At 38.6% G+C, this 26,713-nt stretch overlaps 1 protein-coding gene across 4 annotated transcripts in view; it reads right to left on the bottom strand.

Moving 5' to 3' along the window:
• RPS6KA3 (ribosomal protein S6 kinase A3) overlaps positions 1-26,442 on the bottom strand; it is a 109,740-nt gene extending 83,298 nt beyond the window's left edge. For 2 of the 4 annotated variants that reach the window (XM_037046244.1, XM_037046243.1), the window contains exons 1-2: positions 26,040-26,099; positions 619-712 (exon numbers count right to left, since the gene is read on the bottom strand). Coding sequence is in view for 1 of the 4 variants with exons in the window: in XM_037046246.1 (XP_036902141.1) it covers positions 26,040-26,108 (69 nt within the window). In the remaining 3 variants the exon portion in view is untranslated. Of the gene's footprint in view, positions 1-618; positions 713-26,039 lie in introns of all 4 variants that reach the window. The other 2 variants (XM_037046246.1, XM_037046247.1) reach the window with 2 other exon arrangements.
• Between the last annotated feature and the right edge of the window lie 271 nt (positions 26,443-26,713).

Below are 26,713 nucleotides of genomic sequence, written 5' to 3'. Positions count from 1 at the left end.
TGTACTGTATTTTCCAAATTATATGTATTTATTATATAATATTTTATAAGGGTAAAAAACCAATCAATGTAATTAGAATAATCCATTTATTCTAGTTAAGGTGCCCTTGTGCCTGCTTTGCTATTCCTGCAGCAACTAAAGGCCTGCCCGTACTCAAGACTGTTCTATTTTCTAGACAAGAGTAGGAATGACCTCTGGTTATCTTCTCTTTTAAGGAGTTTTTTCTTTCCTTTCTGGTCATGTGGCTGTGGTCTCAGAAAATAGATACACTTTAGGCCTGAATCCACCTCATGTTTTTTGGAGTGTACTCCTATAGGGAATTCTGCTTATGAAGCAAGAGTATGTTGATATAAGAATTAAAAAAAAGAAAACACGGTAGCCAAAATTAAATCTGCATTGTGAATAGCAAGTATTAGAATTGACACTGCAGAAAACGGAATCCATGCCACGGAGGACAAACTTGAGTAAATGAAAAAGGAAATGAAAGAAAAGATTTAAAAACTATGGAGGACAGACAAAGAAATAATCTATGAATAACATGTTCCTAAAGAATAAAAACAGAGCAGTTTAATCAATGAAAAGTACAAGAAAACTTTCCAGTTCCGGAAAAAGTAATACCTGAGACTGGAGACTGAGAAGGTTCAACAGAGATCATCAACACCAAGACATGTCCTGGCAAATGTTTTTAAATTTCAAGGATAAAGATATAATCCTACAAGCATACAAGCAGAAAAAAATAGGTTATTTTCAATGGAACTAAAATCCAACTGACCTTAGAGTTTTCCTCTGCAATAATAAAATGCCAGAAGACAATGAAGTAATGACTTACTGAGAGTTGAAAGGGAAAAATTATGATCTAAGAATTTTATACCTTGTCCTAGTTTCTCATGTACAAAGGTCACAGGAAATTATTCTCAGCTCTGCAAAGTCTTATAAAATGTTACCATCCTGGTAGTATCTTTTTTCATAAATTGTTCAAAGGTGTGTCCTAGACTATTGAAAGAGAATCAAAATAAGAATTCAAGAATATTGAGGTAGGAAAGACCAGGTGAAGTACACTGACACCAATTTAATATCTAGAAATCACTGAGTAGAATAATTAACCCCAATAAAACAGAAACGGTCAAATGAAGAATAAATCAATATAGTATATAAACAATGCAAAACTTTAGAAAGTTTAAAGGTAAGATGTGTAACCTCAGGCTAAATTAATATGGACTCGAAATAAGAGTTAGTGGAAGAAGGGAGAAACAAAGATTCTACATTTTGTCTTTCCTAAAAGGATATTTAAAAGTCACTATTTTAGTAATTAGTTAGTAAATATAAACTTTGCAGTCTTTTCAAAAACCACACAATAACCAAAATATTTATTTACTGCAGTCCAAATCACTGGAAGATAATAACTGGTGAAGACTGAATAGTACTTTACGCAGGCATTACATTCAACCCTAAGGACATGAGGTAGGCATAATTACCCCTGCTTTACAGATGAGGAACCAAAAGCTCGGCAGAGTTAGTGAACGGCAGAAAACCCAGGTCCTTCCAGTTCCATAATTCTTTCTTCACTATTTCAAAATCTCATCAGCAAAACAATCCATATGACAAAAGTAAAAAATAAAAAACTTTAGATGAATGAAATCATTCCATAAGTAACAATATAAGAAATGTAAAGTTGAAAGTATCTAGTTAAAATCAAGGGTCTCACTGTATATTTGATGCTACTACAGAATTATTGATGTTTTTGTGAATGATGATGGCATGGTAGTTACATGTTTTTAAGTCTTTATATTTTAAGAAATATAAATGTGAACATCTACATCTGAGTTGATGTATCCAGATTAACTTCAAAATAATCCACTGGAGCCAAGGAGGGGGAAAGAGAGTACATGTGTTGGGGGTGATTAATTCTTGAAGCTGGGTTGTGGGAATATGTTGGTTCATTATACTATTCTCTCTACTGCGGCATGTGTTTAAAATGCTTGATAACAAAAACTTTAAGAGTCTTAGGTTATAAAAGCTGAAAAACACCCACACAATCACTTACTAGTTTAAAGAGAAACCCAAATGAAGCAAAAGTATAAAAAAGAAAGCAAGTGTTTGTAAGATTAAGGCCAACAATAAACTCTGAGACAAAAATCTTAAGCTGATTAAGCCGATCACTTAATTTAGACTAAAAGTACAATTAGTACTTAAAACATACAGTAATAATTGCCATCATTTACTGAGCAATTACCACGCACCAGGCAAGTACTAAGTACTATAGATCATCTTTTGTGCTTCTGACAATTCTGTGAGGCATTATCACTAATTTATGAGGGAAGAAATCAAGCCAAAATGAGCATGTCTATTTATCTTTTTAAGCACTGTGTCCTCAGCCCCTAGGAAAATGCCTGGCACACAGTAGGTGCTCAATAAATATTTGTTGACTAAATGAAAAAGCCTAATATCCTGCCTAAGGTGAATAAGCAGTGCCTAAGTTCAAACTGAAATCTGATTCTAAAACCCTTACTCTTAACCACATTTAAATTTTCAAGTAATGATATTTCATACCAATGGTAAAGATGTGTCATTTCTTTCTGTTTGTTTCTTTTTTTCAGATTTCCTATAGTTGGCAAGTTATTTTTTTGAAATAAGCCATGAAAATAATAAATGCAAAATAGTATTGAACATTTAAGCACAGACTAACCTAACCACAAAACACCAAAGATACTTGGGGGACTATAGCATATAGTCCCCCAATAAATGGAAGCCAAATAGAAGGGAAAATTTTACCACATTAATATCAGCTGGCATAATAAACAAAATAAGGACAAAACATACAACGTAAGTTATATTAAAATAGGTAGATACTGAATTTTATAATGTAAAAATACAAGTTCTTTTCAATTATCTATGAAAAATTATAAAGACTGATCATGTTCTAGACCATAAAGTAAATTTAATATTCTTAAAAAGCAGGAATCACACAGATCTTATTTTCTGATTATGATATAAAAATTGAGTAAAGAAATAAACTGAAGCACTTGGTCAGAAATATATTCTCCTAAAAAATTACTGGCTCAAGGAAATAAATGTTAACAGCCATTATCATTTTATTCAAAGCTTATTTTGTTTGAAGCATAGTGTTAGTTATGTTATGCAATTTTTCTTACTTAATCCCAATTAAACTATGAGGTATGCTATTATGCAGAGAAAAAAGGTTAGGTTGATATTTAACAACTTGTTCAAGATCACAAACTAACAAGTTTGCAGATAAGATAATTGGACCCAAGTCTGAATCCAAAGTTAATACCACTACACTGAAATGCTATCATATATTACTGTTGGAATTCATGTATAGGCATCTATCTAGTTATGTTCCTTTTTCTCTATTTATAAACTTTTGTAATAAAAAGTGGAAAAAACTAGAGTTCTTCCTTTAACATAGGTTGTTAAAGTGTCCATTTGTTAAACACACTATTGTAACAAGGTAATGGTTCATTTTTCTAACACATCATTGATCAGATATAATATTTCAAATTGTATAATCTTCTAAAAGAGGTTCCTTTGAATGTATTCATATTCTAAGACAGTTAAAAAGGAAGAAGCCATAAAATTAGATAAAGTAGGGAAGATAAGGCAAACGTGATTTGACACTAAATTTATTTCTAAGAAGCAGCGTGACCTTGGAAAAGTCACTATTTTCTGGTACTTATATGCAATCTATAAGAGTTTGATGGAACCTTGGCCAGGATGTATTAGAAAATCTGCCACTGCTGTGGGCAAGCCCTTAAGACTCTCTGAGATGTGGCTTTCTTCATGCATAAAATATGTGTATACCCAAGAGCTCTTTCAGCTTGGAAATGTTATAATCCTGTGACATTAAGAATTAAAGCTACTGAAGAGTTTGGGGGGGGGTTACACCTGAGGAAATTACAGATTCTGTATTTAAAGCTGTTTGATGTTATTTCTAATTCCTTCTTTCTCTTCTGTATCCAAAATACTTTTATCTATATCCTTCAGTGGTGCCTTTGTACCCAAGTGTAAGCAAGAACAATGCCAAAGAACAGACTGCACAAATGCTGTCATCTGAAAGAGAAATACTAATAGAAAGAAAATAAAACATTGTTTTTCTGTGAAGATTAAGGAACCTAAAGCAATGTTACAATTTCCACAATCCAATCTTGCTATTCTTACTTTGCTAGTATTGAAAACTATTAAAGTGTCAACTTTCTTTTTAAATGCCTCTGTCTACTTCCAGCCAGCCCTATTCAATGCCTTCCTATGGGGTTTTAACCTTAAAACCCCACTTGTTCATACTCACAGACTGGGGCAGTATTTCCCAAATCTGTCTGATGATCAAAATCACCTAAGATTTCAGTCAATGATACACCACCTGGCCTTACTCCAAACCTAAATGAATCACAAGTTCCAGAAGCCACGTGGCCCAGTATTTCATTTTTTAGAGGCACCTTAGATGTTTCCTGTGATTAGACAATCTGGGAAATCACAGTGTAGAGACAAGATCATGGGCTTTAGAGTCTGACATATCAAGTTTCAAAACGTGGCCTTGCCCCTTATTATAGGAGTGACTTTGGGCAAGTTACTAAACATGAATCTCAGTTCTCTCCACAAGATTTGGATACCAGTTATGTTGAAAGTTGTGAAGTTCAGTATGCCTGGCCACGTTGGGTGTTCAGTAAGTGTTAGCTTTTCTTTCCTCTCGCTTATCTTGCCACAGAAAATGACAAATACAAACATTCGAGGGGATTCTGGTAAGTCCCTTGTCCTAATGGGTCCACTTCCATTTATAGGGCTAAAACCCTGAGTACTAGATAACTGGTTAATGCATTACTTAGGTTGTCTAATTTAGAGTTTCAGGAACAAGTGTAATAATTTCTTCTGATTTCTAGACGCTTAAAGAAGCCCTCCTATCTAAAACAGACATAACCATCATGCTAGGCTTCAAAGCCCAAGCCTTGTGATTGTGGCAAAATTACCTGAACCTCATCAGTAAAACAGGTGGTGCTTAAATGTTTGCCCAACTGACCATCATACCTTATTGATAAGGTAACTGTTAACTAATAATCACTTAATATAATTAACTTACATACAGGCTTACAGACATCTCTATGAATAAAAAGAAGAGAGCAGTAATAGCTTGTAAGTAAACCAAGACAGGATGGGACTTGCTCAAATACACAATAAATCAGAGCTTAACACCCAAGCAAAATTTTTGTGCAGTATCAACTGTATCTTTTTTAAAAATCCTCACCCACGGCTTTGTTTATTGATTTTAGAGAAAAAGAAAGAGAGAAAGGGAGAGAAATATCAATCAAATATTGATTGGTTTACGTCCCATATGTACCTCAACTGGGATCAAATCCACAACCTAGGTATGAGCCCTGACTGGTAATAGAATCCACAACCTATTGGTGTATGAGACAACACTCCAACTGAGTCACCTGGCCAGGGCTCAAGTGTATCGTTTCTAAAAAATTAAATTTATTGAGGCAACATTGGTTAATAACATTATGTGTTTCAGGTGTACGATTCTATAATACATCACCTGCATATTACATTGTGTGCTTACCACTCAAAGTCTATTCTCTTTCTGTCACCATATATTTGACCCCCTTACTCTGTACAACCTCCCCCCACCCCTCTTCCCCTTTTGTAACCACCATACTTCAACTGTATCTTAATACAAAATGTTTTAGACAAGTTTGCAGTTTATAGGTAAAAAAATCAATCCAAACTACTCAACTAATTTTTTAAATAGTGTGTATTTAAAAATTATCATAGGCATAAATGCACAATCTGGCAACAAGACTTATTTCTGAAAAAGTAATCAGAAATAGTTTCTTTTTTTAAATTACTTCATTTATTTATCTTTAGAGGGGAAGGGAAGGAGAGAAGGAAAGAAATATCAATGTATGGTTGCCTCTCGTGAGTCCCCTGCTGGGAACTGGCCCGCAACCCAGGCATGTGCCCTGACTGGGAATCAAACCAGATCGTGTGGTTCGCAGGTCCGCACTCAATCCACTGAAAAATATAGTTTCTAATTACAACTCCACGATTAATTATAGTTATATATTTTATGCATATACACTATTAACAATAGCATTTTACTAAAGATTATTAGTATTAACTATTCAGATAAGCTATAAAATAATTAAGAGAAATTTAAAAACTAAAATCTGGGGTCATTTAAGATAGAAGGAAAAGTTACCCTCAATTCTTAAAAAACAGTAAGAAAAAAACAAACCTCAAATCCTATTGCAAGTAATTTAAAGAACCATGGCTTTTCTCTTGATTTACTAAAATTACTCTTTAATGCAACTGAGTTTCATTCAGTTCCTACCCTTTTGCTCGTGTTTATTTTCAGACATTTAATATTTTTACTGCTAGTTTGAATGAGATCTTTTTTCCATTATCATTTCTACCTAGCAAAGTTATTTATTGATTGCTTAACATACCTGGTATAATACTGCTTTATTAGACTATCATTAGTTTTAACAAACCTTTTTAGTGGTTTCCTCAGATTACCTAAGTAGATGATATACATATATCTACAAAAAGTAATTTTTTATTCTTCTGTTGAATATCTTTGGTTTTCTTGTCTAATTGCAATAGCAACCTCTTCTAGATGATAAAGCAGAGGTGAAAACAGAAGGCATAGTGGTTTTTTGCTTTGTTTTTAAGGTTTTATTTATTTATCTTAGAGGGGAAGGGAAGGAGAGAGAGAGAGAGAGAGAGAAATATCAATGTATGGTTGCCTCTCATGCGTCCCCTGCCAGGAACCGGGAACTGGCCTGCAACCCAGGCATGTGCCCTGACTGGGAATCGAACCGCAATCATGTGGTTCGCAAGCCCGCGCTCAATCCACTGAGCTACACCAGCCAGGGCAGAAGGCATAGTTTTGATGAGACTGCCTATATGTCTCCATCAAGCATGATGCTGGCTATTGGTCTGAGGCATTTTTTAATAATATCAGGGACACACCCTTTTATTTCTATTTTACTAAATTTTTAATTGAGGATAGAGATTGAATTTGATCTAATGCTTTGGTTTTTAAAACCTTTTAATTAGAAATGATTATAGCACAGGTGGCAAACACAAGGTCCGCAGGCTGAATCTGGTCCTCCACCTTGTTTTATCCAGCCTGGCACCATGTTTCTACCCAGCGGCAGTGCTGAGCAGTCACTTAACTGTTAAGAAGTAGTTACATTTATACAGTCTTAAAATTATTTTGGCCCTTTGAGGCAACTGTGAGGCTGATGTGGCCCCAGGTGAAAATGAGTCTGACACCCCTGGATTATAGGTTCAGGAAGTTGCAAAGATCAAATCAAAAGAGAAAACCCAGTGCTTTCATCTTACATAAATCCCTGTCAAACACAGGAAATACATACTGGTACAATGCTCAGACTTTATTCAGATTTCACTGGTTTTACAGGTTTTCATGTGTGTACATCCTACTTATTTCACCACACGCAAAGGTTTCTATATCTACTGCCACTGTAAAGATACTGACAATTCATCACCACCAAGGGCCTATGTGTTGCCCCTTTATAACCATACCCACCTCCCTCCCTCCCCTCTTTTAATCTTGGCAACCACTTTTCTAGTCTCCATTTCCACTATTTTGTCATTTCAAGAGTGTTATATTAACACAATCGCATGTCCAAAATTTTTTTCCCAACTGAGCATGAATTCCCTTGAGATTCATGCAGGTTTTTGTGTGTATCAATAATTCATTCCTTCTAATTGATGGATAGTATTGGATGGTATGGATGTACTGCAGCTTACCATATTTTGCTATGTACAATGCATAATTTTTTGCCCAAATTTTTGAGGAAAAAATAAGGATGTGCATTATACATAGCAGTACTAATTCTGCATCTATATAAATGTTTTTAATTCTTTTACTTATGTTTATGTGTTAAAAGTATAACTCTAGATAGCAGTAATGGTATCCATATGCAAAATAATACCTGGAATACACTAATTGGTTTTGCTTCGAAGTAGAAATAAAAATTTAATAAAAAATTAAAACAAAAGACATTTTTCCTGAAAGTTTGGGCCAAAAACGTGCTCGGTATACATGGGAGTACCTTATACATGGCAAAATACAGTAATTATTCACCCATTGAAGGACATTTCATTTCTAACTTTTGGATTTACCAAAAAAGCTGCTATGAACAATTGTGTACAGACTTTTGAGGGGACATATATTTTCTTTTTCTTTTTTTAAAATATATTTTATTGATTATACCATTACAGTTGTTCTATTCCCCCCCTTCATTCCCCTCCACCTGCACACTCCCTCCCCCACCCTTCTCCCCCCCTTAGTTTATAACCACGTGTCTCAAGTTCTTTAGGTTCTATATTTCCCCCACTATTCTCACCCTCCCCCCTATCTGTTTTCTACCTACCATCTATGCAATTTTCTGTGCCTTCTCCCCCCTTCTCCTCCTCCCACCCCCCTGTTTCTAACCCTCCATGTGTTCTTCATTTCTATGGTTCCACTCCTGATCTAGCTGTCCTCTTGGTTTGCTTTTGTTTTAGGTGTGGTTGTTAATACCTGTGTGTTTGCTGCCCTTTCACTGTTCATATTTTTTATCATCTCTTTCTTATATAAGTCCCTTTAGCATTTCATATAATAAGGGCTTGGTGATGATGAACTCCTTGAACTTGACCTTATCTGAGAAGCACTTTATCTATCCTTCCATTCTAAATGAAAGTTTTGCTGGATAAAGCAATCTTGGCTGTAGGTCTTTGGATTTCATGACTTGGAATACTTCTTTCCAGCCCCTTCTTGCCTGTAAGGTCTCTTTTGAGAAATCCGCTGACAGTCTGATGGGTACTCCTTTGTAGGTGACTGTCCCCTTATCCCTTGCTGCTTCTAGGATTCTCTCCTTCATTTTAGTCTTGGCTAATGTAATTATGATGTGCCTTGGTGTGTTCCTTCTTGGGTCCAACTTCTTTGGCACTCTCTGAGCTTCCTGGATTTCCTGGAAGTCTATTTCCTTTGCCAGACTGGGGAAGTTCTCCTTTATTATTTGTTCAAATACATTTTCCACTCGTGGCTGTTTCCTTCCCCCTTCTGGTACCCCTATAATCCGGATGTTGGAACGTTTAAAGATGTCCTGGAGGTTCCTAAGCCTCTCCTCATTTTTTTGAATTCTCATGTCTTCATTCCTTTCTGGTCGGATGTTTCGTTCTTCCTTCTGGTCCATTCCATTGATTTGAGTCCCAGTTTCCTTTCTATCGCTATTGGTTTCCTGGACATCTCCCTTCATTTCAATTAGTTTAGCCTTCATATGTTCCTCCAATTTGTGACTGTACTCTACCAATTCTGTGAGCATCCTGATAAATAGTGTTTTAAATTGGGCTTCTGAGAGCCTGGCAATCTGTTGGTCGCTTAGAGTTATTGGCTCTGGGACTTTGAGTTCTTCTTGAGCCATCCTTTGGGCTGTTCGTGCCTGTTAAGTAGCAGGAACGGAGCCCTAGGTTTTCACCAGAGCAGGGCAACTCAGTTGCTGGGTTGTGACATCGTTATGTGGGGGCGGGGTCAAAGAGGGACAATGGCTTCCCTCCGGCGCCCGCCGCCACCGCGACCCCCACCAGCACCGCAGCCACCACCGTCACCAGGGCCACGCGCCCCGCTCCATGGCACGTGAGTGTGCCACCGCTGTCAGCCCTCCACCACTGGGTTCGCCCCCTGGGGCCTGTGTGATCCGTCTCACTGCGCGCGAATGTGCGACCTTGGTCAGTCTGTTCCGCACCCCGACTAGTTCTGGGCTCTCTGCGCTCCTAGGTCTGCCCTGACCGACCCAGCTCCGCTGCTGGCTCCACCTCTTACCGTCCTCGTTGAACAGTTCGTAGCTGTCGGACTTCCGTATAATTCGGTTTTCTGGCCTCTGGGTGTGTGTTAGTTCTCCAAAACTTTTGTTGTATCCAAACTTGGTTGTGGGAGAAGGCACAGTGTTTCCACCTATGCCTCCATCTTGGCGGAAGTCTGAGGGGACATATATTTTCATTTCTCCGGGATAAATGCCCTGGAGTATGACTGCTAGGTCATGTAACTAATGGCCAACCTATTTTTCAGGAAGACTGTATCATTTTACATTGCCACCATCAGCTTGTCTACATCCTCACCAATGTTTGGTATTATCACTATTTTTTATTCTGGCTGTTCTCATAGGTGTGTAGTATTATCTCATCGTGATTTGCTCATTTCCCTCATAGCTAACCATGTTGAACATCTTTTCATACACTTATGTGCTAACCATATATCTTCTTTGGTGAATGTCTGTTCACCTCTTTTGTCTAACTTCCAATTGCACTGCTTGTTTTTGTTACTATTAGATTTTGAAAGTTCTTTATATATGCTATTTAGATATAAGTCCCCTCTCAGATATAGGTTTGAAAATATTTTCACCCCATCTGTAGCTTGTCTTTTCAGTCCTTTAATGACTGGATCTTTTTCATAGAGATAAGTGAATTTTAATAAAGTCCAATTTATTTTTTTCTTTTATGGATTGTGCATTTCATGTCTGGTCTAAGAACTTAGCCCACTGTCCTTAAGATTTCCTCCTATGTCTAAAATGTAAAAGTTTTATAGTTTTACATTTTATATTTAAACCCACAATCTACATCAATTCACTGAACACTGAACCAGTCTTACATCCTTGGAATAAAACCCACTTGGTCACACTGGATAGTTTTTTATATGTTGTTGGATTTGTTTTGTTAATATCTTGTTGAGGATTGTACATTCTATATCTTGAGGAATATTGGTCTGCAGTTTTCTGTACTGTCTTTAGGTTTTGGGATCGGGGTAATACTGGTCTAATAAAATGAATTGTGAAGTGTTTCCTCTTCTTCTATTTTCAGGAAGAGACTGTGTAGAATTCATGTTATTCTTATCTCTTTATTCTTGATGTTCCAGATCCTTCTGCCATTTCCATTCTGCTTGAAGAACCATCTGTAGTCTTTCAGGGTCTGGTACAAACAAATTTTCTTAGCTTTCCTTCATCTAAGACTGCTTTGATTGTACCTTCATTTTGAAGAATCTTTCACTGAGTATAGAACTCTGGGTTGACAGTTACTTTCATTCACCACTTGAAAAATAGTGTGCCATTTCCTCTGGCTTCCATGGTTTCTAATGTGAGATCTGCTGTCATTTGAATCATTGTTCTCCTCAAGGTAATAGTTCATTTCTCTCTAGCTTCTTTCAAGATTATCTCTCTTTACTTCCAGTTTGATTTTAAAATATTCTAAAATTGTAGTAAAATACACATAAAATTTATCTGAGGCAGTTTAAGTGCACAGTTCAACATGTTAAGAATATTCATGCCCTGGCTGGTGTAGCTCAGTGGATTGAGCACGGGCCTGCGAACCAAAGGGTCACAGTTCGATTCCCAGTCAGGGCACATGCCTGGGTTGCAGGCCAGTTCCCAGCAGGGGATGCACGAGAGGCAACCATACATCGATATTTCCCTCTCTCCTTCCCTTCCCCTCTAGAGATAAATAAATAAAATCTTTTTAAAAAGATTTAAAAAAAGAATATTCACATCGTGCAACCAATCTTTAGAACTTTTTCATCTTGTAATAATTGAAACTCTATACCTATTAAACAACTTCTCATTTCCAAAGGTTTGATTTTCATGTGCCTGGGTGTGAAGTACATTGGGTTTATATTGTTTAGGGTTCAGTTTCTTGACTCAATAGGCTTGCATCTTTTGCCAAATTGGGAGCATTGCAGCCATTATTTCTTCAGGTTCACATTTTGCTTTCTGAGACTCTGATGACATGTTCCCCATACCCCTAAGGCTCTCTTCATTTTTTTCAATTTACTTTTTTCGGTTGTTCAGAGTGGGTAATCTCTATTGGTCTATCTTCATTTTTGTAACTCCTGTCATCTCCATTCCTCTGTTGATCCCATATAAGTTTATTTCAGTTATTGTAGTTTTCAGTTCTAAAATTTCTTTTTCTGCTTTATGTCTTTTATTTCTTTTCTGAGACTAATACTTCATTTGTTTTATTTAATTTTTAAAAATATTTTATTATTTGTTTATCTTCAGAGGGGAAAGGAAGGAGAGAGGAAGGAAACAGCAATGTATGGTTGCTTCTCGTGCATCCCCTGCAGGGAACTGGCCCCTGCCGGAAACTGGCCTGCAACCCAAGCATGTGCCCTGACTGGGAATCGAACCCCGATCGTGTGGTTCGCAGGCTCACGCTCAATCCACTGAGCTACACCAGCCAGGGCCTAATACTTCATTTGTTTTAAATGCATTTATGATTGTTCATGAAAGCATTTTTATGGTGGCTGCTTTAAAATCCTTGTTAAACTGGTATCTGTTGACTATTTTTGCATTTGTGTTTTATTTTCCTGGTTCTTAGTATGGGTGTCTTCAATTGTATAATGGACATTTTGGAGATTACAAGATTCTGTATCCTCTTTAATCTTTTTTTTTTTTTACATTTTATATTTACATTTTTTTTTGCAGGCTGCCCACCAGTTGAGATGTCGTGTGAGGGCAGGGTGAGTGTGTATGTTCAACTTCCTGCTGGGCCCCACAGACATTACCCTGGCAAAAGTGGAGCAATGAGTCACACTGCTTTTTTGTCAGATGGGTGAGATGCAAGTTCAGCTCTACCCTTGGTCCCAGTGAAAGTGGGGCACCAACCTGCACCACTTCATTGCCTCTGTGTAGGGGTGTAAACTTAGCTCCCTGATAGATCCCACTGAAAATACGGAGGCGAGAAGCAGAGGGCTGACTCACATTGCTTTGCTGCTGTAAGTTAAGAGTGGAAAGCTCAGTTCCCCAAAGGGCTCCTAACAACTGAGGAGGGGAGAGGTGAAATTTAGTGCTAACTGGCCCTGCCATCCACCGCTTTGTTCCACCTTGTAGATGCCAGATGGGAGTGGAGGCTTGGCTCTCCAGCAGGCCCCACTGACATCACGGAGGGGAAAGCACTGTTAACTAGCCCACCTCCAACCATCCTGTTCTGCTTTCTTGAGGACGGGTGAGGGTGGAGGCTCAGCTCCTCATTGGCATAGGGTTGGGGGGAGGCTTAGTGGAGACTGCCCTGCCTTACACTACCTTGGTAAGTCTCTTTGCTTCCAAGTTGGGGAGAAGGCTCAATTGGCTGCCAGACCCTACTGGCACTATCCTACTGAAAGCACCATCTCCTTCTGTAGGGAGTAGGTTGAGGGGGGTGAGGAAAGATCAGGTCCCTGATCACCCTGCCAAAACCACCCAGCAGAGGGAATCAATGTTATCTGCTTTTGCTAGGCAGAGAATGGGAGGCCTGGTCCCTGATTTACCTAGCCAATAGTACTGGCTGGGGGAATCTGAGCAATGTTACTTGCTTCCTTGGAGTAAGGTGTTTCTCTGTTGATATCTGGCTATAGTAGGGTGGATAGTGCAAAAAAAAAAGTTTACTATAGTAAGGCTACCCTCTCCCCAGTCATCTAGCTAAAGAGAACAGGCTTTTCTCGGGGCCCATTTTGTCTGTACCTATTAGTGATTTTAGGTTAGAGGCTTTTACAGCAGCCAATTCAGGATATATGAGACAATCAGAAAACCCAGGGAATTATTTGTGTCATGCTTTGAGTCCCAAAATCTGTGGGCATCTGCCTTCTTTTTTCTACCTTTCAGGGTATTCCTGTGCTTGTGTGTTGGGTTATGTCTGAGGTGTTTTAGTTATAAAGGAGGACCTCAGAGGAGTAGGCCTCCTTTACCTTGGCAGAACCAGATGGTTCTTGCTCTATTTTTCTCCCTCTTTCTCTGTATGTGTGTGTATGTGTGTTAGAAGTAACTTTATTGGGTGTTGAAGGAAAACATTTTTATTTTCTAGTTTTCTACATTATAGTTTAAAATGCACTATGGAAACTAGTATAAAATTATAGATAAAAAATTTGCCCTCATCATCCAATTACATCTATTTATATCATTCCTTGCTAATTTAGTTTGCTTCATGTTTTTCAACTGTCTGTCTACCTCAGTACTTTTAGATTACAATGTTCCAAAGGAAAGAATTCTATTTCATTCATCATCACCTCGTACTATGCTATGCACTCTCAGAACAGCCAAGGGAGAAAGATCACTTTAAAACTCATTTATGAGCTCTTCTTTTCAATAATCCAAGAGAAACCTTACGGTTAACTTGCCTGTGACATTCATCTCTTTAGGTAACCCTCGCCCCCTTACTGCTATAAACATCCATTGTGATATCTTGAATTATACCAAAAATTGAATTATTGAATTATACCAAAAGCCAACAGGGACTTGAAGAAAAGGAGGCAAACAGGGATTTCTTTGTACATTTTTACTTCTTTAAATAAAACACCTGTATATTCCACTTGAAAGAAATGAGTTCTTGAAAAGAAAGCATTCGTCTGTTAACTTATATTTAATTTCAGATATTCTGGACCTTGTTTTTTTTTGAAGGCTTTTAAATTTTTTAAAAAGATTTTATTTACTTATTCTTAGAGAGAGGGGAATGGAGGGAGAAAGAGAGGGAAAGAAACATCAATGTGTGGTTGCCTCTCATGCACCCCCCAACTGGGGACCTGGCCTGCAACCTAGGCATGTGCTCTGACTGGGAATCAAACTGGGGACCCTTTGGTTCATAGACCTGCACTCAATCCACTGAGCCACACCAGCCAGGGCTAGACCTTTTGTTTTGATGGACTTTCAATTAATGTATGTATTGTTGCTTTAAATAACTATAAAATAGTATAAGAAAACTGAGGAGAATGTAAGAAAAATTATACTGTATATTTTGTGAAGTAATATTATGTACCTGTATATTTGTTTTCTTTCTATAATTTTCTATAATTAACCTTCAACTCTTTGTTGTGTTCCTTAAGGACTCTGCTTTGGCTGGGAAAGGGGTGTCACAGGTGATGAAGTATCCTAAGGTACTTCCATAGAATATGGCACTCTATTCACCCAGTTGAAAAACCACTGTCCTAGGAAGAGATCTATATTTATCACATCTAAAAATAAAGAAATCTTTTAAAAGCACAAACTGAAACTAAGTTTTCTGAGAACTATGTACATAACATAACATAGTTAAGGATCTTCTATATCAGCATTAGAACAAAACTCAATTTAAATACCCAAACCCCTAAAACATAACTCAAGAGTTAATTATATGTACAAGCAGACAATATGCACATGAAAAGATCCTTAATATCCACAGCCACTAAGAATATGCAAATTATAAGCAATAATGAGATACCATTTCATACACACTAAGATGGCTGTAATGAAAAGGACAATAACAAGTGTTGGTTGAGGATGTAGAGAAATTAGAACACTCATACACTGCTGGTAAGAATGTAAAATGATACAAGCAAGTTGGAAACAATTTGTCAGTTCTTCAAAATGTTAAATATATACTTACCACATGACAAAGCAATTCCACTCCTAGGCGTATACCCAAGAGAACTGAAAACATATGATTACACAAAAATTTGTATACAAATGTTCACAGCAGTATTATTCATAATAGCCCAAAAGTGGAAACAACCTAAATATCCATCAACTGATGAATGGATAAACAAATGTGGTATATCCATACAATGGAATATTATTCAGCCATAAAAAGGAAGCATTAATACATGCTACAACATGAATGAACTTTGAAAACATGTTAAGTGAATGATGTTGGACACAAAAGACACATATTGTATGATCCCATTAATATGAAATGTCAAGAATAGGCAAATCTACAGAGACAGAACTCAGGTTTTTGGTTGCCAGGGATTGGGGGAAGGAGGAATAGGGAGTAACTGTTAATGAACATAAAATTTATTTTGGGGGTGATAAAAATGTTATGGAATTAAATAGTAGTGATGATTATACAACCTTATGACTAGACTAAATACCACTGAATTGTATACTTTATGAGGGTGAGGATTTTTTAAAAAGATTTTATTTATTTATCTTTAGAGGGGAAAGGAAGGAGAAAGAGAGAGAAACATCAATGTGTGGTTGCCTCTAGTGAGTCCCCTGCTGGGAACTGGCCTGCAACCCAGGCATGTGCCCTGACTGGGAATGGAACCGCAGTTGTGTGGTTCACAGGCCTGCGCTCAATCCACTGAGCTACACCAGCCAGGGCTGAGGGTGAGTTTTGTGGTATGTAAATCATCTCAATTTTTAAAAAGATTTATTATGGCTATTTGACCTAAGTTTAAAAACCAAAAGAAAAGAAACACCAAGGACTTTGTAACTTTTCTTTAAATTTCCTTTTCTTATACTAGAGCAAAACAATCGGCAACTTTTTCAGGTTGAGCCAGATGTTGTTTTCTGGCACTTTAAGGGAGTGTCAAATAGATTTTTCTGAAAATAAGAGGCAAATATAAACAGGTAATGGTTTAATACACTGCAAAAAAACCCAAAAACAAAACCAAAAAAAACAGAGCACAGTTACTCAGCACACACCTAGGCACTTCTGTATGGAGAGCTGTTAAGTAACATCTAGGTAGTTCCCCTTTTCCAAATACCATAGTTTTTGTTTCAAATGTTCATTTTTAAGATAGCTGTTTAGAAATCTCAAAACATTTTCTCATACACTATCACACATGTTGCTTCTCAGGCCAGTTCACAAAAGCCTATTTAACCCACACTGTAGTTGAAGAATATTGATTTTATTTTTCTGACTCTACCTATACATTCCCATAAAAATATCTACTCATGCAAATGACCAGGAACTTCTCTTCACTGTAGGAGATTTCATCTAAACTGAATCACTCAACTTAAGCAGGGCAGTCTAGTGGAAAGCCAATGGAATTCACAATCTGTGAGACTTGGGTCTGAATTCTGCCTCTTCCACTTACTAGCTATGCAGCCATGAGCAAGTTACTTAACCCCTGTAGGCTTTAGTTTCCTCATCAGTAAGTTGGGAATAATTGTATCTACCTCATTCAGATGGGTATACAAAAGTGCCTAGTCAGAGAAGCCATTCAGTATATCTTCGTCCCTGAGATGTATCAATCCCCCTTTCCAGTGTTAATATAGCACAGTATAGTGAACAACGCAACATATTTTGGTGTTATCATTGGAATGAGAAATGTCACTGTAAAACTAGTAAAATTGTATAAAGTGTAGAATGGTGATTTGAGGGGCATGTACCATCTAGCAGGGCTTATCAAAATCTTCAGGGTAGGAGAGACAAAACAAAACTGATTAAACTATAAGTTGAAAATGTACATTAAATATATTTTCCATTTAGAAAAAGCTTTAGCCTATTAATTTCGATGTATAAATAATAGAAGATAGCCCTGGCTGGTGTAGCTCAGTGGATTGAGCGTGGGCCTGCGAACCACACGATCGTGGTTCGATTCCCAGTCAGGGCACATGCCTGGGTTGCAGGCCAATTCCCAGCAGGGGCCAGTTCCCAGCCAGGGATGCACAAGAAGCAACCATACATTGATATTTCTCTCCCTCTCTCCTTCCCTTCCCTTCTAAAAGATAAATAAATTTAAAAAAATAATAATAGAAGATAGAGTTGAAAAACACAAGTGTAGGAAGAAAGGGTTCAATTTGCATCAATCCTGTAACCTAGAACTATGCTGGTTCAATATGTTAGCCAATAGCCACAGGTGACTCTTTAAATTTAAATTAATTAAAAATAAATTTAAAATTCAGTTTCTCAGCCACACTAGCCACATTTCGAGTGCTCAATAGCTACATGTGTCTACTGGCTGCTCAACAATGCCCATCTAGAAGTTTTTAAAAAAAATTTTAAGTGTATCTTTCCTGTTCTTTTATATGGTTTTTAGGAAGACACCTTTGCCCCTAAATGTGAAGAAGTTAAATAAGAGTCTGATAACTGAGGTTTTTGATGTAGGTCCTACAAGATTTCTGGGGTGAAGGTTTCTCCCAAAGCACTGCACCTGTGATGCACTTCAATCTATTAATGTCAAAATGATCTTTTGCTTCAGGCTATCATTTGACATCTGCTCCTATCACATATCAAATGACTGAACCAAGTTTCCTATGACAAGCTTTATGGACCAAAGGATTAGAGGCCAAGCTCTCAGAAATCTAGATGACTAGGTCAGATTTGAAGACGAGATCATCATCACATGTCAGATTATAAAAATCAATTTACATGGTGGATAAAATATATTTAGTTTTTAAGGTATGTAAGACACCATGCATATATTAGTTAATACGGGAAATCTGACTTGTTATGTATTGCTGTGATTCTATTTATACTAATAAAGAAAAAATGACAGGAAATATAAAAGCATTTCTGGATTTACACATAAGTGTAAGATATCTAATATTTAGGAAACTAGCACTATTTCATGAACCTCTCCGCCTCCCCAAAAAACAACCTAAAAGACAACATGGAAACCTGACTCCAGGTGAGGCAACAGGCTAGCATTTGGTCTTCTAGCTGCTTGTTCTTCAGTTCATTCACATTCCTTCCTAGCTGACACTTTCAAGAGAGGAAGGTAAATAGGCAGACTAGGTAATACCAGTAATTGGGCAATTTTTTTAATGATCTGTTGAAAATGGCTACATCAAAATATCATTAACCCTAGCTATCTGTTTTCTAGTAACTGCAAGTTAGAAGCAATTAATTAAAATAAAAAAAAAAGAATAGGCCCTGGCTGGTGTGGCAACCAAAGGGTTGCCAGTTCAATTCCCAGTCTAGGACACATGCCTGCATTGCAGGCCAGGTCCCCAGCAGGGGGCATGTGAGAGACAACCACATATTGATGCTTCTCTCCCCCCCTTTCTCCCTCCCTTCCAAAATAAACCTTTTTTAAAAATGGGAGAAGCAGGCAGATTGACAGTAGCATAAAATAGTAAATGATAAAAGAAAGTCTATGAATATGAGACATAAGTTACAGAGCAAGTCAATGTAAGGGCCATTTAGCAGGGGCAGTTTGATACTAAGGTAGAATGTGACCATAAAGTTTCAGAACATTGAGTTTAAAAGTTTACATTATTTTAAAATTTCAGTTCACTGTTAAGATGAACAATTGCTGTACAATCTAATTTACAAAAAAATTCAATTTAGAATGAAACAAAAACTTTTTTTGACAGTTAAGGAAAAAGGCTTGATACAGTCAAATAAACATAGCGGCTCATTTCCAGGCAATACTGGATCATGTTATTGTAGTTACTGGACTTTCCAAAAGTGTGTTTCTGCAATGCATTTGTGTCCTTTGAGACTTTATAGCTGTCTCAGAAAAAAGAGGGGTTCTCACATCAGACCTCAAATGCTGGGGCTATATCCTTTTTGCAGATTTATCAGGTACATCATCTTAAAAGTTCTAAGAACTTATGCAGTAAAAGACATTGGTTAAATTTTGTTTAACTCCACAATTCCCAAAGTTATTTGATTATGCCACACTCCTTTGTTTCTTTTTAAGTGGGTGGGGAGACAGTTGGTGGGTCACTGATACGCCTTTAACATTTCCAGAGACTTTTCAGTTAAAAATATTGGCTCTGGCTTGTGTGGCTCAGTGGCTGAATGCCAGCCTGTGAATCCAAGGGTTACCGGTTCAATTCCCGGTCTAGGGCACACAACTGGTTTGCTGGCCACGTCCCCAGCAGGGGGTATGCAAAAGGCAACCACACATTGATGTTTCTCTCCCTCTCTCTAAAAATAAAAAAATAAAATCTTAAAAAAATAAAGTATTGTAAGTACTACTTAAAGTTCCTTAAGTATCAAATACCACATAACAGATCAAATCCAAAGGATTGTATTTCTAAACAGGAAAATCCAGTTACTCATGGCATATTCAAAGAAACAAATGTGTGTAGAGTAATGGGGAAGTAGGTATAACATATCAATTTTACTCCTAAAAATGAAATTAACAGAAAGTAGATTCAAAAAATTCAAAGCTCTACATATATTTTCTAATAGTATGCTTTAGACAGTAAGTTAAAATTCAACCTACTGGAGCTATATATTGACTTTATCTGCTTCTTCAGGGACACACTTTCTTCAAGAGGTTGACAGACAGGTTACACCACATTTCACTGATCAGAAGACACCATCATGTGTAAGAAACACCATTATCTGATGTATCACTAAGGAAAAAGTCTACTCCTAATTAATGACATGTCATGGATTGTAGGACACCTTCTAATTTGAGCAATGTTGAAATGTGAACATACTTTCCTTTCTTCCTTCTTCCAAACATATTCTTCAAAATGCTTTTTTTTAAAATCTGTTTTCTCTCTTTAAAGACAGTATCAAGCCCTGATCAGTGTGGCTCAGTTGGTTGGGCATCATCTGGCAAAGTGAAAGGTTGCTGGTTCAATTCCCAGTCAGGGCACATGCCTGTGTTGCAGGTTTGTCCCAGGTCCTGGCAAGTAGGAGAGGGGGCTGATCGATGTTTCTCTCCCTCTTTCTCCCTCCCTTTCCCTCTCTCTAAAAATAAATAAGTAAAATCTTTAAAAAAAGAACAATATTTAAGAGGGTAATAATACAAAAAAAAGGACAAGATTTAAGAGATTTCTGTTCACTTTACTCTTACACAATTATATTCGGATATTATAATAGCTGTTTAAAAAGATCAAACAAATCTATTTTTTAATCATCACCTGAGGACATGCTTCTTGATTGTGGGGCGGGGGCAAGGGGGAGGAGGAGGAGGAGGACGAGGAGGAGGGGGGAGAGAGAGGGAGGGAGAGAGAGAGAGAGAGAGAGAGAGACAGACAGACAGACAGACAATCATATCCTCAGTTGCCTCTAGTATGTGCCTCCACCAGGGACCAAACCTACAACCTAGGCATGTGCCCTGACCGGGAATCAGGAATTGAACTGCAATCTTTTGGTTTACCAGGTTGAGCCACATGGGCCAATGCTCAAACAAATTGTTTTTAACTGTTCTGCTTAATTCTGAAAAAGTGCAGAACTTCCTCAGAGACGATTCATTGTAACTGTTACGTACTAAACACTTAAACCATGTACTGAACCAAGTGCTTTTCATTTAGTTCTCACCACAACCCCATGAGGTAGATATTATTTTCATCCCTAGTTTACAGATTAGGATGTTGAAGCATGGAAACATTAAAAAACTCGCATAAGATCACAAAGTTATTAAGTGGCAGAGCCAGGACTCAAACCCAGATCTTTGTAACTCCAAAGCTATGTTCTTTAACTCTTTGCCATACATCCAAATTATCCCACAAAATGCCTTCCAAATTTTAAGGAGATAAGTAAAATTGAAATAATTTAACTGCTAGTAACTAATGTATTTGCTTAAAATAAGCCAAATGTATTAAATAATAGTGATGTTCTATATGCATACATTTTATCCTGAATCTGTTTATAAAATGTATATAGTACATTTGTGTTACTTTTGTTAACACATTTTACTTAATAATTTAGATTTTAGTTGTTTTACCTGTGCTTTTATGCTATTTGGTATTAAATTGATAAACCAGAATATCTGAGATCTGATAGTGTTCCAGATAAATGATAGGGGAAACTGTATCAACTCTGAAAGGGAGGGGGCTTCTAATGCCAAAATTTAAAATATAGTTCCTTGTTTTGTCTTTTTATTATGTGAATTGGGGACTACTTGTTATCTACACCAAAGCATATATACACCTAGGCACTATCGCACTCATATATTACCAAGAAAAGACCACCAAGATGTCACTATTATACACTTTGATCTAAACCACTGGGTCTAAAGCATCTGGTCTGCACTGGTAAACTAGGCCACTTGATGTCACCCATCATTCCCAGTCTGGCAGATCACATGTCCCTGAGCATGGAACTTTAGAGCAAATTTTGTCAATGACCATGATGGTATGAAATTTTTAGTGGATGATAAATTTCAAATTAATCTTTAGAACAATTTTTCTGCAATTCAGACTTCTGATAAATGATCTGCTATAATTTTGGTCATTCTGTAACTTACTAAATGTCATACCCTTGGTTTAGAGTACACATCCCAATTATGCCCCTCTTCTTATATAAAACAGATAATACTCATTACGATTTCCAGAAACATACTAAAGAAAAGGCCAAGTCTGACGATACTTGTTTATAGACAAGTTTATCTCTTTCTCTTAAAATTTAAATGTACCAAAGGAGTTTCACATTTTGGATCAACCCTATCAGTGTTAGACCAAGCTGCCAAAATAGAGCAAACTTTCCTAAATTTTAGTTTAACAAAGACTGACATCCTGCGTTATAATCACTGAAAACAATGAAGTGTTCAGTAATGTGTCACAGTTACCCGACAGTTGACATGTAACAATACCTGTCCTCTCCTCAGATCTTCACTTGGGGGAAAGAAAAAAACCTGAAAGGTGGTAAAAATGAAACAGGAAAAGGAAAAGAAACTTAATAAAACATTTTTTTGCAAAATCAATGATCATACTTTAAATGTTTTCCCCTAGAGATGAAATATAGGAAATCTAATATTGATATAGTAGAAATACTGTAGAAGCCAATATAATCTTTGAGGTTAAAAATGGCTGCACAACCACTGAAGATATTTTCCAACTCATGGGTCTCATTTGTATAAGGAAAATATTTAGTTACTATTGTTTCAAGGCATTATGGATAGTTGTTATATAAAGGAATCCAAGGTGGCTATTTTAATACAACAGTTCCATAAAGCAAAAATTAATTTTATTTTTGAAAATTGTTCATATTTAGCTCTACTATCATTTATCCTTTACTAAAACTGACCAAAAAAGTATCACTTTAGGACAGGCTTATGATTTAGTAAATATTGTCCCTGACAGCAGTGGCAAAGAATTTGTAGAATAAAATAGCCACAATTCTTTATAATCCATCTCCTAAACAATCAAATATTAAAAAAAACAAAACCCTTAGCATCTTTAAATAACTCCTTAAAGATTTTCGAATTCACCTGGACTATTTAGGAAGTTATTTTGTTTTTACTCTTGACTCTTAGCATAGTACTTCCTTTATTATCCTAAATTTGCTTCTTTAAACATCAGCCTTATTCTAGCCTATCATGTTCTGACCCATGTTTTGAGTTCAACCACAAGGGTTTTTGTTTTGCTTTGAGTACCATGAGACCTATGTGAGGTTTTGAAGCAGGAAGGCCCTCTAAAGGAATCAAGAAACTGCCTGTACTTTTGGTGAGGTACTCAGATGTGTTAAAGTTGTTCGTATTTCAATGTAAGATTAAAATAAGAACAGAGATAAGACTGATAATCACCGATTTCCTGACCTTCGTAATTCATTTGGTGGATTATCTTCTGGGTCCATAATATATATGTGTGTGTGTGTGTGTGTGTGTATATATATATATTTATGCCAGGCACTGTGTTAAATACTCAGGATGCAGAGAAAACAAGTTTCTGCTTTCAAGAGTTGGTTGAGAACAACCCTGAAATCTTTTAGCCCGGAGAGAATATTTTTGATTATCTACTCAAGTAAATTATTTAAAAAATTAATTTTAGTCGGCAAAATACAATTATTCTCTACTAGGAATTTGCTGGGGGAGGAGATGGCATAATAGGCATAATATTAAGTCCAATATGAGATTTCAGAATAAAAATTCTCAACCTTTCCCTTACTGGCTTCAATGTTTTCAAATTTTTATTGGAAGCAATTTACTTGAAACAACTGAACAAAACCAAAGGCAACAAAAATATTTAAAGGCTATTTGTTAAAAATCTACTTTTAATAAATCTAGGCAACGCTGGCTCTGTTTGCCATAACTTATGCCAGAATATCAAGAAAATTCTTTCAAAATGACAAATTGTGTAATGCTACCTGCCAGGCTCTGGAAACCATGACAGTAACTGAAATAACTAGGCTTTAACAAATGAGACTTATAATAGGTACTGTAATTATTTCTGAAAAATACATGACCTCCAACTACTGGCTTATTTATTTATACCATGAATTTTTCCACAAAGGATTTGAAGCAGCTACTCTGATATAAAGCAAAGCACATGAATTATATCCACCTGGCTTTGAATTATGGCTCTGCCACTTACTATTTATAATATTTATGCCCTTTTGAGACTGTTTCTTAATCTGGGGTCCATAATCCTACTTTCTTGGGTTATAGGAAGGATAAAATGAAATAGCATGTAACATAGTGCCTGGCATATAGTAAGTCAGTCCTAAAGAAATATCGGTTTTGTGCCTTCCTTGTCCAAATGTATGATACATAGAAAAAGAATAAGGTGGAATTTTAAATGTTTTTTTTTTACACATTGATATGTGCCAAGCAGAAATGTGGACTGATTATGAGTTGCAAATGTTAACATTTGCATCTAAAAATCAGGCTGAAAGCAAATTAAAATTCTCTCCACGGGGTCAGCACTTTGAGAACATATTAACCTTTTAGATACATTATTTAATGAAAAAAATTTCTGAGGGAAAAAAGGTTAAAAGAGCCCCACAATACTATTTTTCACACTATCCATTCAAAGAATGATTTAACATTCTAAATTTGATTTTCTTATAAAGGATTTAGAGTATTAGTCTGGCTAACATAATTTTAAATGAAATTCTCATAATTGTGCCAGTCTTAAAAGCACGAATTCCTTTTTTAGAAAAATTAGGTAACACGTATCAACGTCTTTCCTATTAAAGAACAGCATTTAGTTTAGGGTTTTAAAATGCGATCCAAGTCGCAAAATACCAAGTACCAATCCTAAGCACTATTACAACTCCACTTGCGTTGAACAGAGCAAGTAAACATTTCATACAGCAGGGGAAGTGACTAGGAAAAAATTGAAAAGCGATATGAACTTATCCCTCTCCCCTTCCCCACCATCATCCCCTGAACATTTTGTCCCGCATCTTAGATCAAACTGAGCTTCGGTCTTAACTGACGTAACCAGTAACCCTATCCACCGCTCACACTGCGGAGGCCGGCAGGGCAGCGACTGCCGCCAAGTACACCACTCATCAGAGCCTGCCCCATTCCACCCCCGCGTTTCAGTCATGCTTTCCAGAAATGGGGTCACACAGTAACTATTACACACACGCAGCCTATCATCCTGTAATCCCCCAAAGTCCGCTTCGGGGATGGAAGACAGCAAAAAGTCAAAAAGGAAGATCACAGACGCGCCACCATCAGGAACTCATTTTCCACTCCAGAGAGGAGCGCAGATGCCCTGGAATGGGTCTTGTCTGGGTTATTTTCGCAGACCCTGAGTTGGTTCTGGGACGGTGGCGGCGGCGAAACGCTCGGTGCTCTGGTGTGTCCAGGGAAATTCTATTTTGTCCTGTTTGGGTATCTTTGGGTTTTTGGTATTCGGGAGGGTTTTTGGTATTCAAGGACGGTATTCAGGGACGGTCACCAGATCTCGGGCGAGGAAAACCAGAAAGCCTTTTACGGCGGCTACTGATCTCCTTGAATATCAGCCTCTCACCTCCACGGTCACGAAACACAAGTTAAACTCGCAGGAACGGGGTCCTCGAGCTCAGCGACCTCAGAAACGGGGGAGGGGGCGGTGAGGACCTCAGGTTTCCACTTTCTCCTTTGCAGCAGCAGAAACCGCTGCAGCAGATGGGGGTAGGCAAAAACCTTTGGCTGTCCTGCACCTCTTACCCGAAACCCCCACAGGTCGCCAACTCTGCCCTGGGCGGTTCCTGCCCCCGCGCGCTCCTCTCCCCGCAGCAACCCCGTTCCCGGGCGGGACTCGAGTCTCTGCTTCCCAATGATTCCAACCCGTATCTCTCACTCATCTCCCAAAGCCACCAGGGTCCATGGAAGACCCTAACCTCAGGGCCAAACTTCTCAACTCCTCGCAAAACCCCGCTCCGCCTCCGGCTTCCCCCACGCAAAGTTGATTAAATCGGCTCCTTGCAAAGCCCCAGCACCCAGTACATACCCCACGCGCCACCACACCACAGCCCCCCAAGCGAGGGAGGGGAGGTATGATGAGTAGAATAGAAGGGCACACAGACCAATCCCAACTACCCGAACCGAAATCCCAGAGTGAGGGTACACGCGAGTGGCAGAAGAAGGGGTCGAGTGGCCAGCTCTGGGGAGTAGAGCCAGCCGGCGGGGTAGAGGGGAGGGGGCGCGCCGGCCCCAGCCGCGGGGCTGCACTCACCTCTGCGCTGTCCGACGGGCTCTCCACAGCCATCTTCTGCCACGGGTCCGCCAGCTGCGCCAGCGGCATCTTCCCCCCCGGCCCGCCGCTTTCACCGCCTCCTCCCTCCCCGCCCGCCCCGCGGCCGGCCCCACTCAGTCGCCGCCCGAGCCCCACGCCAGCGGCGGCGGTGGCGGCAACAGCAGCAGCAGCAGCGACTGCCCGGGAGACGGTTCGGCGTAGACACCGACCCTCGAACACCGCGCGCCCAGTTGGAGACGCCCGCGCGCCAAGCGAGAGCCTCGCGCCGCTGCCCGGCACCGGGTCTCGCCCCTTTCTTCCTCTCCTCCTTCCGCCGCGGGGACTACAGCTCCGCCCCCCGCCGCCGGTTCCCGCGCCCTCTCCCAGCAGAACAGCAGCCAGCAGCCGCCGCGCGCTCCCCAACTTCCGCTCACAACATGGCGCCTAAGCGGTACCTGTCTCTCAGAGCGGGGTTCAGCCGCCGCCGCCACCGCGCGCGCACTCGGGGCGGGGCTTGGGGAGACACGCCCCCACCGCCAGGCTTTCAGCCTCCCTCGCCCCAGTCTCAGCTTCTGGGCCTCGCCTACTTTCAGGAAGGGCGAGCCCCAGAGATCTGGGGGCGTCGGCAAGAGGCGGGGGCAAAGAGAAGAGGGAGAGGCAGGAGGGGGTGAAAG

This window comes from Sturnira hondurensis, unplaced genomic scaffold, assembly GCF_014824575.4.
Source record: "Sturnira hondurensis isolate 20B ecotype Veracruz unplaced genomic scaffold, ASM1482457v3 Scaffold0005220, whole genome shotgun sequence".
Lineage (NCBI taxonomy): Eukaryota > Metazoa > Chordata > Mammalia > Chiroptera > Phyllostomidae > Sturnira > Sturnira hondurensis.
The sequence above is the reverse complement of the archived record's forward strand: the minus strand, read 5'-3'. Positions and strand labels throughout refer to the sequence as shown.